The sequence below is a fragment of the Betta splendens genome, chromosome 13 (assembly GCF_900634795.4).
Source record: "Betta splendens chromosome 13, fBetSpl5.4, whole genome shotgun sequence".
NCBI classification, from domain to species: domain Eukaryota; kingdom Metazoa; phylum Chordata; class Actinopteri; order Anabantiformes; family Osphronemidae; genus Betta; species Betta splendens.
In genome coordinates this window covers 6,562,778-6,576,597 of record NC_040893.2, presented here as the reverse complement: position 1 = coordinate 6,576,597, position 13,820 = coordinate 6,562,778, and the positions used below count along the sequence as shown (strand labels likewise).

General features: G+C 38.2%; 3 protein-coding genes across 3 annotated transcripts; all 3 read left to right on the top strand.

Annotated features, from left to right (window-relative positions):
• Window positions 1–2,643: 2,643 nt before the first annotated feature.
• Window positions 2,644–9,480, top strand: LOC114868673 (vomeronasal type-2 receptor 116-like). Its single transcript, XM_055514206.1, has 4 exons — window positions 2,644–2,872; window positions 3,785–4,087; window positions 5,027–5,150; window positions 9,323–9,480. The coding sequence occupies exons 2-4, from the start codon at window positions 3,959–3,961 to the stop codon at window positions 9,478–9,480; spliced, it is 411 nt and encodes a 136-aa protein (XP_055370181.1). The 5' UTR covers window positions 2,644–2,872; window positions 3,785–3,958.
• On the top strand, window positions 5,212–7,404 carry LOC129605047 (vomeronasal type-2 receptor 26-like). The gene has a single exon (XM_055514205.1). The coding sequence runs from the start codon at window positions 5,924–5,926 to the stop codon at window positions 6,737–6,739; it is 816 nt and encodes a 271-aa protein (XP_055370180.1). The 5' UTR covers window positions 5,212–5,923; the 3' UTR covers window positions 6,740–7,404.
• A 206-nt stretch (window positions 9,481–9,686) lies between the features above and the next one.
• LOC114868632 (extracellular calcium-sensing receptor-like) lies at window positions 9,687–13,147 on the top strand. Its single transcript, XM_029172394.3, has 5 exons — window positions 9,687–10,004; window positions 10,133–10,927; window positions 11,068–11,295; window positions 11,387–11,510; window positions 11,624–13,147. Exons 1-5 carry the CDS (start codon window positions 9,687–9,689, stop codon window positions 12,535–12,537), a joined length of 2,379 nt encoding a protein of 792 aa, XP_029028227.2. The 3' UTR covers window positions 12,538–13,147.
• Window positions 13,148–13,820: the final 673 nt, after the last annotated feature.

Sequence of the window (13,820 nt, the reverse complement as noted above, 5' to 3'; positions counted from 1 at the left end):
CTGTCGCGCTGTTAAACAACAATGGCTGGGAAGATGCAGGACATAAGTCAAGTTAATGTGGTGCGTATTTGCTACATTTTCACATGGTTTGAATTGCTTGTGGCATTTTGTGTTTATAATTTTTCCGCTGAAGCAAACCATGTTGTCTTCAATATATAGTGTTTAAGAACCGCGACCATTATTTCAACGCCCACAGCGCCACCTGCTGTAAATTAACGAAATGAACGAATGACTCGAAATTATTTGTTCACTTTATTGATCGAGACTTAAAGATCCCAGTCAGTTGAAAGAACGGAACTTCGCATCTCTACTAAATATTGTCAAGGCATTGACGAGGAAAGCTAACTCGGTTTCTCTGCTTCCAACAGCTGCCGTAACTAAGAGTAACCGTCGCGCATTCGGAAGTCGGTGACCAGTCAATTTAGAAACGCGTTCATTTTTAACACTGGCAGCTGTTAGACATGTAAACTGGGGAGGAGCGAGGCAGCAAATGCGATGCGATTTTGAGAAATGAAAAATCTTATTGAATAAATTTCAATTTATTTTTCTATGCCACGCGCAGTCGCAGTATATGGCCAAAAGAGCCACATGCGGCTCCGCATGCGGAGATGTGTGCTCATCTCCGCATGTTGCCGACCCCTAGAGGAATTGAAGTTCCCTCTATCTTCAAACTTACCTTTCTTTTTGTGTTGCATTACTTTTCTTTTCTTTATTCTTAAATATTGTGAACTCACTTTGAATGTAGAAATACTAACAAGCAGTGATTTTTGTCTAGACTCCCCTAGGTGACAGGAGAGGAGATACTGTGGAGGCAGAACCGATAACACTCGCCCGCTACGAGCCAGGAAATATAGCGCTCAACGAGCTTAGGTACAACGCTCACTAGCGAGCGGGAACTTCACGGCACTGCGGCCTACATGAAACACAGCTGTGACCATGAGCTACTGAGAACACTTGGTTTAGTACTAAACCTATACGTTTCTCTGGCCCCATCCGCTGACCAGGTCGCAGGGAAAAAAGAAGGGAAGACCCCAAATGCAAAACCCAAACACAGAAATGAAGTGAACATACAATGATTTATTAAATACAAACATAAACTTGCTGCATGGCAGGACTAAAGCTCTAACATAAACTTAAACTTAAACTTAAAAATAATATATAATAATTAAAATAAACATAAACTTCATAAAAGAAGTAAAAATCACTGCGATGCAGGTTAACACCCAACTCTCTAAATAAACACGCCGCTCCGTACTTACGGGCAGAATAACTCTAAACCTAGAACACAAAAGAAACACTGAACAAATGACAACTAAATTCAACCAGCGCTGTATCGTAACTGGCTAAACTAAACACGCTCCGCTACCACAGGCAACTAAATCTCAAACATGAAACCACAAGACAACCATAAACCTTCATAGGTGACAAAGTACAGGACAAATGAAACAAAACTCCACTTCTTTAGAAAACTCCTCTCTTTAGCTTATTGTAACCTGGGCGCAGCTTCCAAGCTTACAACCTGCGCCACACCAGAAAAACTGAACCCTAAAGCAGGGCTTAAATACTCAAAACACAGGTGACTCTACTTACCAATTAGCCCTGGCAACATAGGAAATGAAAAACAAAAAGGTGTGGAGGAAAATAAGCGGCGCAAAGAGGCAGTTCTTACACCAACAAAACTGAAGCTGAACTAGAATCAACAGTCCGTATTTTACTCACTATTTTTGATTGAATTAGTTAAATTTAATTCCAGACAGTTTTCCTTTTGGGCTGATTTAAGTAGCGCTGCCACTTTGAGACACCGTGGACCCTGACACCAGGTTTTCATGCATGCATGCAAGTACCCTTTGTACATAAGGCCCCCTTGTCTAGTGCAGGAGAAGAGTGTCAGCCTAAAAACCTCATGATAGATACGGATCATCTACTGATTCATGGGGCTCTGCCCATCTCAGGCTAAGGAGTGAGCTTATAGACCCTCAACCTACAGTGCGTCAGTTAGACCTCTGGTTTTGTTCTAACTTTTGCCCCAATATCAGTGGTCAGCAATAAGTGTTTACTCAAAAGCAAATGTCTGTTTCCTGGAGTCTATCCCAGACATTCTGACCTGTTAACATGACATGTTCTTCACCTGCAGTAGACACAAAAAAACAAAGAAGAAGCCTATGGTATTATGCTCTAATATAATAATTAACTGCTGAATTCACCTACATATTCAAGTTACAGTAATTCTTTTGTTGGATGAACAAGTTCTGTATTATTGTTTGACACCAGTGCATATTTATTTGGTTTGATGTAGCATACTTGACATAACATGATCTGCTGTTATTTATCAGTTTAGCAATTCATATTTCTCTTGTGTGAATGTGAATATACTGTAGTAAGTTGAATTCATATTGAATTTGAAATACAAAAAAATGCAACTCATTCTAATGTTTGTCTGACAAAAAGGAGAAAATATATTAACAATACTGTACTGACATTGTAAATGTCCTACAAGTGCCCCCACTTGTACCAAAGGTCCACAGAGACGAAATGTCATTGTTTTTTAATTATGTAAAATCTATATTAACCAACACAAGCCAGTAATCTGCATCAGGGTGCATGTGATTGGACCTTATTGTTTGTTCCTCACAGACATCATGACATTCAGAAAGAGGTGGCCAGAGCATGTCTGGGCTCTTTTCCAGCTACTGTTGGTATCATTTATCTCTCAAACGGAAGAATTGATGTGTCAGCAAAGAGGTGATCCTGAGAATCCTCAGCTATCTAAAGATGGTGACATTATACTAGGGGGAATCTTCTCTTTCTACATTAGCTGGAAAGACAGACAAGAAACCTACACAAACAAACCCCTGCCAGTGCAGTGCACCAGGTAAGCTGCTCTACAGTAAAAATGTTGTATTGATAAGGAAATAGAGGGTAGACTTGCTTAACAGCTGCAAATGTTTAGTAAAAGACAGTAAATTTTAAAAATGATTTTAAAACCAACTATTTTGAACTTTAAAAACATTTGTATGTAAATATATCATGTGTTATAATAATATATTCAATTTTCAAATGTTCCTTCCATTACTATTTTGAATATTCACAATGTATGTGTGTCAAGTTTTTGTTCCATACTGGCAGGCAGCTGTTTTGCATGTCCCTCTGAAAAATGTGTACATGTATAAATTACATGCAGGCATTTACCAATTTAATGTTTTAATTTGATTTTAAATAAAATGTCTTAACCTATTATTATAAAATACATATTTTCAACTCTATGGGCAGTATAAATGTTCTCAAATGCTTATTCTACATTTTAATTATATTCTAACTTAAATCTTAAATTTTGTTTTAAATGTTTAATAACTAGTATAAATATTATAAATGTGTGCATTCAGTTTGAACTTCAGAGGCTTCCAATATGCTCAGTCTATGCGTTTTGCCATTGAGGAGATTAATAACAGCACAGACCTACTACCTGGAGTCTCTCTGGGATACAAAATGTATGATACGTGTAGCTCATTTGCCAGAAGTGCAAGAGCTGCACTGGCTGTGTCAAATGACAATGATGTTCTATTTGAGACCTCGGAAGCTTCGTGCACCAAACATGCACAAGTGCAGGCAATAATAGGGGATACGTCTTCCTCTCAGTGCATGGCTATAGCTACCGTTGTGGGACCTTTTCATATACCACAAGTGAGTAAGATGAACTATTGAACTATTGTTACAGTTCCCTAAGGTTTTTTGTCAGCAGCAAAGAGCAACTAATATTGAATATTTTGTTGTATTTCTTCGGCAGATCAGTCCATATGCCACCTGTGCTTGTCTCAGTGATAAATCCAAGTACCCATCCTTCCTCAGAACAATACCCAGTGACTACTATCAGAGCAGAGCTCTGGCCCAGCTCGTCAAACACTTTGGTTGGACTTGGGTTGGAGCTATTAGAAGTGATGATGATTATGGAAATAAGGGCATGGCTACATTCACAGAAACAGCTCAGCAGCTGGGCATCTGTCTGGAGTATTCTGTAGCTTTCTTCAGGACAGATCCACCAAACAAGATACAAAATGTGATTGACATCATCAAGATTTCCACTTCCAAGGTAATTGTTGCTTTCCTCTCCAGCCTGGATATGGATGTACTAATTTATAAGTTGTCTCAGAGCAACCTCAGTGGGTACCAGTGGGTTGGCACAGAGGCCTGGATTTTTGATTCCCACAATGCAGAAAAGGATCAGCATCACATTCTGGATGGTGCCATAGGTCTGTCCATCCCCAAAGCACATGTCAGAGGCATGAAAGAGTTTATAATAGACGTGAAGCCGCTAAGTTCACAAACTAACAACATGTTAATAGAGTTCTGGGAAACATTATTTAGCTGTAAATTCAATCAGTCAAATTCATCAGCAGAGAAACTGCAACAATGTACTGGACATGAAGATTTAGCTGGAGTGCAACATGGCTTTACTGATATGTCACTTATGCCCATATTCAACAATGTTTATAAAGGAGTGTATGCTGTGGCCCATGCACTTCATAAGATACTTCACTGTAGCAAAACATGCAACTTAAAAGTACAGCTGGACCCATTCATTGTGAGTGAAAATTTTAAATAATTACATTCTTCAATGGTGAATATGTTGCCATTGTGAGAAATATTGTATTAGAGTCTGCCATGCAACAGGATTAAAACGATTTAATACATAACAATTTTAGATTTTGCAGCATGTGAAAACAATTAAATTTAATACAAAGGAAGGAGATGAAGTTTACTTCAATGAAAATGGAGAACCACCAGCAAAATATGAAATTATAAACTGGCAGCCAACAAAAAATGGTGGTGTGGACTTTGTCACAATTGGTCTCTATGATGCATCTTTACCTGCAGACAAACAGCTTAGTCTGCAAAATAAGACCATAATTTGGGCACAAAATCCAAATCAGGTGAACCATTTCCTGCAGTCATGTACCAATTACTTTAGTTATTTTAAGACAATATCTTTTCGAAGTGAGCGTATTATCATATCATCTTGTTCCTGCAGGTCCCTGTGTCAGTTTGCAGTGAGAAATGTTCCCCGGGAACTCGTAAGGTTCTCCAGAAAGGAAAGCCTGTCTGCTGCCATGACTGCATAAGATGTGCAGAGGGAGAAATGAGCAACACCACAGGTTTAGTTATATTTATTGGAATTCATTTAATCATTAACTTTGCCAAAATAGGTTTACATTTCAATAACAATCCAAGCTTTGATTTTATTTTTTATGAGAATGATATATCATATGTTGAATATTTTTTTGTGTAGGAAATTATATGATTGTTGAATGAATCAATCAAAAAGTAGATTTCATAAACAAAAACTAGCATTAAATGATTCAAGACTCTACAGTATGTGGTTGTGGGGTGACCTTTGCAATGAGGAGGATTTGTTTTTATGGAGATGGGGATGAATTAAATTGGATCAGATATAATTAATTAAAATAAGATAAACTTTATTTATCCCACAGAGGGGAATGCAAATGCACCAAAATTACACTCAGCTAGGAACTGTTTCAGTAGAAGGGCTGGAGTAAAAAGGTAACTCAACCATCAGGGGTCACCACAGCGAATGATTCGAAAATATGAAATATGATTCTAGAGAAAAAACGGCAAGATTGTATAATTAACATTTTATTTCACATAAATTATATCATAAATAAAAAATTTGAAACTTGTGATTAAAACAATTATGATCTTGTTGGAGAACAATACCGTCCTTCGTGTAGCATCTGTTTCAGGATAGTTTCCGAAAAAAATATTAAAACTAAAACACAACCAAACGAAACACCTTTATTCTTTCTTGTCAGATTCCATCGTCTGTGTTCAATGTCCACCTGAATTCTGGTCAAATGACAGAAGAGACGCATGTATAAAGAAGGAGGCAGAGTTTCTATCCTATGAAGAAATGATGGGAGCACTGCTCACTGCAGCATCTTTATGTGGAACATGCATGACTGCTGTTGTAGCTTTCATTTTCTTTACATACAGGAAAACTCCTATTGTCAGGGCCAACAACTCTGAGCTGAGCTTCCTGCTGCTCTTCTCCCTGACTCTGTGCTTCCTGTGTTCTCTGACCTTCATGGGTCGACCCTCTGAGTGGTCCTGCATGCTGAGACACACGGCATTCGGCATCACCTTTGTCCTCTGTATGTCCTGTGTTCTGGGCAAAACTGTGGTGGTGTTAATGGCCTTCAGAGCTTCACTTCCAGGCAGTAATGTGATGAAATGGTTTGGGCCAACACAGCAGAGACTCAGTGTTCTGGTTTTCACTCTCATACAGGTTGTGATTTGTGTCCTGTGGTTAACGATTTCTCCTCCTTTTCCATTTAAGAATTTTAAGAAAATCAAAGACAGAATCATCTTAGAATGTGCTCTGGGCTCAGCTCTAGGATTCTGGGCTGTCCTTGGCTACATAGGTTTTCTGGCTCTGCTCTGTTTCGTTCTTGCTTTTCTGGCTCGGAAACTGCCTGATAACTTTAATGAGGCCAAGTTTATCACCTTTAGCATGTTGATATTCTGTGCAGTGTGGCTCACTTTTATTCCAGCTTATGTCAGCTCTCCTGGAAGGTTTAGTGTTGCTGTGGAGATATTTGCTATTCTGGCCTCTAGTTTTGGACTATTGGACTGTATTTTTGTTCCTAAATGCTACATTATCTTACTGAAACCAGAGAAGAACACAAAAAAATATATAATGGGGAGAGAAGCCCAGAAGACGCTGTAAAAACTTACACACATTTACAAATATGCACATACACACACTGCACATATACACATACAGTACTGTATATGTAAAGTCTATGTGCAGTGAGTGTGTGTGGTTTATTGCATAAGTATACATATTGTACTTATGTTGCACTTCGGCAATATCCTACCACTGTATTTAATCTGTGATATAAAATGTGGATTTGGCATAGTACAAATGTGTTGTCAAATGTGTGTCAGAAGACAGAAATCGGTTCATGCGATGGGTCCAGAGCTACTGCTCAGCTATATTGTAGAACCTATTAGTAATCCTGCGTCTATGGAGTGATCATCATTTCCCATTTGTTTAAAAAGCTGAGCTGTCAAAGGACCATAGTAAAACAGTACAGATTAGAGGCTTGAATATAGAAATATTAAGACTTTTATTAGGTTTCACCTAAAGTACAGAATTGCGTTTCAGGATAAAGAACAACAATAAAATCAGATGGATGAAGATGGGTAGGAGAAAATAACGCTGATTACTGTAGTGTTACTGTTTTTATGGTTTTGTATAACTGCTGCATTTTTGGATGTAAAAAAATAATTACAAAAACACACAATAAATTCAAAAATGCAATTCAACTTTACTTTCTAAAGTGGATGATTGTTTGGACATTTTAATGACGCATTGTCAGGACTCGCCATGAGCAGACAGGAGTGAGGGACCCAAACGCACAGCTCAGGAGACAGGACTAAGAAAGAGCTAGGTTTATTGACATAAACCAAACGACAGGCAAAAACTGGAGTCTGGCAGGCAATAGTCAAAACCAGTAAGCACAATTTTCAACACAGGTAAAGGCAAGGACAAGGCAAATGCAGTCAAAAACAGGCACGAGTCAAAACCATGGACTTACATAGAAATGGCTGGAAGGCTGACAAACTGGGTGCTCGACAAAAACTATCTGACAGAGAAGAAAAGACGTGCAGGTGCTTAAGTGCAAGAAGGTGATTACTAATGATACACAGCTGGTAAACACATGACTAGAAAACAAGGTGAACTACGCATGACAAGATAAAACCGGAAGTGTAGGAAAATCAAACAGGAAGTGTGACACATGACTGGGTAAGTTAACAAAACTAAGGCAGACAGGAACCAAGACAAGAATTTCCAAAATAAAACTGAGGACTTAAGCCAACACAAGATTAACTGCTGGAACCGTGACACCAATGTTATTTTAATAGGTTGACATTGAGATCAGTAAAGATTTCCCTTATCTTTATTATCTTTCTTTATTCTCTTTGTTACAGTTCACTAAAAAATTGGTTAAGTAGTGACACTCATTATGAGTGGAGAGACACATCCGCTACCGCCAGTGACATAACTACGCCTTTTAAGCCAGACGAAACTACCTATACAGCACCAGTGCCACATAAACTACCTGAACTGTAGGGCTGAATGGTCTGATCTCATACTGGGAATATTACAGTAGCATACACTGACTATCTCAAGTCAGAGACTAAAAAGCTAGGCGAACAAACAAGGCGAGAGGGACCCAAATGCAGCATCCCACTGAAACAAGACATAACTAAAACTGTTTTCAAAATAGGCAGATAGGTAGCTGGTCAGTGCAAGGCCACTACAATATCACAATCATCTATTTGAGAACTTCTCTGGCACATTGAAACACCATAATACAAACTCCTTATTACTAGTAAGCACTGAAACACATGCAGTTTGATATTGTATACTATCGATCTAATAGTAACCATTACTGCAGATACAAAAAGGTCTATGTGTGGCAGAGACATAACATCATAACAATCATATTCATGCACAATTGTGTTGAAATCTATACAAAGGGTCTTCATGTTGCTCATGTGGAATGACAGTTTGGTACCATCCTTGCCACTGGGGTTTTTGAGGCCTCTCAACAAATGAAACGTTTACTTTATCATCCACTTTAGATTGTATTATATTAGTGTAATGATGGTTGGTTTCATAATTTCAGTGGCCATTGTCCAAAGACTAATGGAGAAAGCATCTGCTCTAGACACTATAGGTTAAGAGCTGGAATGGAAGCTGACAAAACACATACAGTAACTGACATAGATTTCATGTTTATATAGCTCTTCTTCAATATTTCTTGATTTATTGGTAAAGAAAAATTGATGACACATGCAATATTATGACAATGACACAGGTTATAAAAAACCTATTTACTGGAAAACAAAATATGGTATGATTTTGATGATTATATTTCTTTTGTGAGATAATGTGGCTTATTAAATAGTAGTAAAATTACTGAAGAACAAATGTTCAGCACAGTGTGTTATTCTTATACGATTGAAAACATTTACATTACAGTAGGAATTATATCACCTTCTTCTTACCCCACTTGTAATGAAGGTCCACAGAGATGAAATATCACAGTTTTTATTTTTTATTTTTTCATAATGAATGAAATGTATATTAACCAATGTGTGCTAATAATCTGCAGCAGGGTGCATCTGATTTGATCTCACTGTTCGTTTCTCACAGACGTCATGACATTCAGAAAGAGGATGTGTGAGCAGGTCTGGGCTCTTTTCCAACTGTTGCTTATGGCATTTATCTCTCAAACAGAAGAGCTGGTGTGTCAGCACAGAGGTGATCCTGAGAATCCCAAACTCTCTAAAGATGGTGACATTATACTGGGGGGAGTCTTCCCTTTTTACAGCAGCTGGAAAGACAGACAGGAAACCTACATTAACAAACCTCTGCCAGCAGAATGCACCAGGTAAATTATGCTGTATTTTTTTTTAATACTGTAACTGTATATCAAGGAAACTTTTGTTCGATATTTAAAGATTTTACCAAATTCAGAATTATCATGAATTCAAAATTTTAAATTGGTTTAACAAATAAAAAAATAGTGTATCCAACTATTATGTGCAGTTATAAATGTAATTGGAAACTTTGTTTGAAATTTCAAATATTAGTGCAATAAATGAAATATGTATATTTAAGTTTGACTTACAGAGGCTTCCAATATGCTCAGTCTATGCGTTTTGCCATTGAGGAGATTAATAACACCACAGAGATACTACCTGGTGTCTTTCTGGGATATAAAATGTATGATACTTGTGCCTCCATTGCCAGAAGTGTGAGGGTTGCTCTGGCTGTATCAAGTGACAATGAAGCTGTATTTGAGATCTCAGAGTCTTCATGCACCAAACCTGCACAAGTGCAGGCAATAATAGGAGAAACATCTTCTTCTCAGTGCATGGCTATAGCTACTGTTGTTGGACCATTTCATATTCCACAGGTGTGTTAAGAGATTGTATTTTGTATATGTGAAAAATGAATATAAATTTGACACATTACACAAACTGTTAGAAGCAATGAATGATTCACTTTTGCATTATTATCATGGAAAGTTATTTCCTCTTGTAGATCAGCCCATTTGCCACCTGTGCTTGTCTTAGTGATAAATCCAAGTACCCATCCTTCCTCAGAACAATACCCAGTGACTACTATCAGAGCAGAGCTCTGGCCCAGCTGGTCAAACATTTTGGTTGGACTTGGGTTGGTGCCATTAGAAGCAATAATGATTATGGCAATAAGGGCATGGCTACATTCACAGAAACAGCTCAGCAGCTGGGCATCTGCCTGGAGTATTCTGTAGCTTTCTTCAGGACAGATCCACCAAACAAGATACAAAATGTGATTGACATCATCAAGATTTCCACTTCCAAGGTGATTGTTGCTTTCCTCTCCAACGTGGATATGGATGTACTAATTTATAAGTTGTCTCAGAACAACCTCAGTGGGTACCAGTGGGTTGGCACAGAGTCCTGGATTGTTGATTCTCACAATGCTGAAAATGATCATCATCACATTCTGGATGGTGCCATAGGTCTGTCCATCCCCAAAGCACATGTCAGAGGCATGAAAGAGTTCATAATAAACGTGAAGCCACTGACTTTACAAAGTAACAAGATGATAATTGAATTCTGGGAAACATTATTTAATTGTAAATTTAATCAGTCAAATTCATCACCAGAGAATCTGAAACAATGTACTGGACAAGAGGATTTAGCTGGAGAGCAACATGGCTTCACTGATATGTCACTTATGCCCATATTCAACAATGTTTATAAAGGAGTGTATGCTGTGGCCCATGCACTTCATAAGATACTCGACTGCAACAAAACATGTAACCATAAAGTACAGCTGGATCCATTCACTGTGAGTGAAAAACAACATCCAATTTCTACATATTATATGAAAAAACATATATTGTGAGAAATGCTGATTTGTCATAGTGTTTAGAGAACAGTTTCACACAATGTTCTTAATAAGTAACCAACAAATACATAACATTTTAGATTTTACAGGGTGTGAAAAACATTAAATTTAAAACAAAAGAAGGAGAAGAAGTTTACTTCAATGAGGTTGGAGACCCACCAGCAAAATATGAAATAATAAACTGGGAGCCAACAGAAAATGGTGTTGTGGCCTTTGTCACAGTTGGTCTCTATGATGCATCTTTACCTGCAGACAAACAGCTGAGTCTGGAAAATCAGACTTTAATCTGGACACAGAATACAACACAGGTAAACACAAGACACTAGCTTTTAATGTTGCTTTTTAGTGTGGCTCTAATGAAAAGTCAGCCTTTAAAAGTGAGTGTTATTTTTCATGCAGGTTCCTGTGTCAGTTTGCAGTAAGAAATGTTCCCCAGGAACTCATAAGGTTCTCCAGAAAGGAAAGCCTGTTTGCTGCTATGACTGTATAAGATGTGCAGAGGGAGAAATAAGCTACATTGCAGGTCTAATGATATATAAATGACGAAATTGACATATAGGACACTAGTAAATGAAAAAAAGACCATGTTGAAATTAAAACATTGGGTTTAACTTGTGCTTTATTTTTTCTTGTCAGATTCCATCAGCTGTGTTCAATGTCCACCTGAATTCTGGTCAAATGACAGAAGAGACGCATGTATAAAGAAGGAGGCAGAGTTTCTATCCTATGAAGAAATGATGGGAGCACTACTCACTGCAGCATCTTTATGTGGAACATGCATGACTGCTATTGTGGCCTTCATTTTCTTCACATACAGGAAAACCCCTATTGTCAGGGCCAACAACTCTGAGCTGAGCTTCCTGCTGCTCTTCTCCTTGACTCTGTGCTTCCTGTGTTCTCTGACCTTCATGGGTCGACCCTCTGAGTGGTCCTGCATGCTGAGACACACAGCATTCGGCATCACCTTTGTCCTCTGTATGTCTTGTGTTCTAGGCAAAACTGTGGTGGTGTTAATGGCCTTCAGAGCTTCACTTCCAGGCAGTAATGTGATGAAGTGGTTTGGACCAACGCAGCAGAGACTCAGTGTTCTGGTCTTCACTCTCATACAGGTTGTAATATGTGTCTTGTGGTTAACGATTTCTCCTCCTTTTCCATTTAAAAACTTGAAGGTAGTCAAAGACAGAATCATCTTAGAATGTGCTCTGGGCTCAGCTGTAGGATTCTGGGCTGTACTTGGCTACATAGGTTTTCTGGCTCTGCTCTGTTTCGTTCTTGCTTTTCTGGCTCGGAAACTGCCTGATAACTTTAATGAGGCCAAGTTTATCACCTTTAGCATGTTGATATTCTGTGCAGTGTGGCTCACTTTTATTCCAGCTTATGTCAGTTCTCCTGGAAAGTTCAGTGTTGCTGTGGAGATATTTGCTATTCTGGCCTCTAGTTTTGGACTGTTGATATGTATCTTTATTCCAAAATGTTACATTCTGTTATTGAAACCAAAGAAGAACACAAAGAAGAATATGATGGGTAAAGGAGAACAGAAGACGCTGTAAAAAGTAACACCCATTTGCAAATCACACACACACTGCACATACAGTATACAGCACATGTACAGTATATGTGCATGAATTATATAGTAGTATTGCACTACTGCAATATTTTACCACTGTATATAAGCTGTGTGTCATATGACTTGTTAACTTTTATATGTGTGTTTCAGGAAACAGATATCAGCTCAATGGATAGCCTCTAATGGTGATAAGTAGCTTTGACTGTAAGGAATCCTGCATCTATGGAGGTTGTGATCTCCATTTTACATGTGTTTAGAATGTTGAGCTATCGGAGGACATCAATATAGAACATTACAAATTAGAGGGTTAAATGTAGGGTATTTAGTCAAGTTTTATCTAAAATACAGAATCGAGTGTTTATTCGTTGTCATGTTACTTTTTTCATACTTTTTCCTAAATGCTGCTTTTATTGGCTGTAAACACTAGCAATACACATTGCAATAAAACCTAATTTTCTAAAGTGGACGATTGTTTGGAGATTTTATTGACCCATATTCTATGTAGTAGTCATAGTCTATTTTAATAGGTTAATGTTATAACATCAAGGTTAATAAAGACATTTTCTATCTGCCACTCTAGTAATTATTATTTTGTCTGCATCATTTTCTTACACAGCAGTTGTGTACACGTACATTACAGTGCATGAGAAATATTGTATATTGTATGAGCACAGTGTTAAAATGCAAATGCAATGATTTACTGAACATTTAAGCTACGTATCAAAAGCTGCTTGAGAAATCTGATGGCCTTGTGGAAGAAATCAGCCCAACCGTATCCCCCGGCACCACGTTGGGTCCACGTGAGACTGGCGGTGGAGTCGGCAGAAGAAGAGACCACTGAGGCAGTGGATCCTTGCACCCTGAGAGAAAAACAGATCCACCTATACACCAACCACACCAAATAGACAAATACATAAATAAAAGCACACCTACTTTGACACACAAACACGCACTTCCACAAACATTTACTCAAGCATATGTTAACCCACGCACTCTCACCTACAGTGTTAGCAAGTAAAAGTGTCGGCCTCCACCGTGGTTTGCTTTCGTGTTCGCCACGTCAGCACCAAGTCAGCACTGTGTGAGAGAGTGTGTTACAAACTTTTGGCCTGTAGATGGCGATTGACTCCCACTTTTGGTCCTAAAACGTCATAGTTGACTAAGTCATACAGCCTCTTGTAGAACAACCACTATGGGGTCAGATCTCTATCTTTAATCAAAAGCGTAGTTTTTCAATTCGAAAGCGCACTTTAGCGATTCATGCTT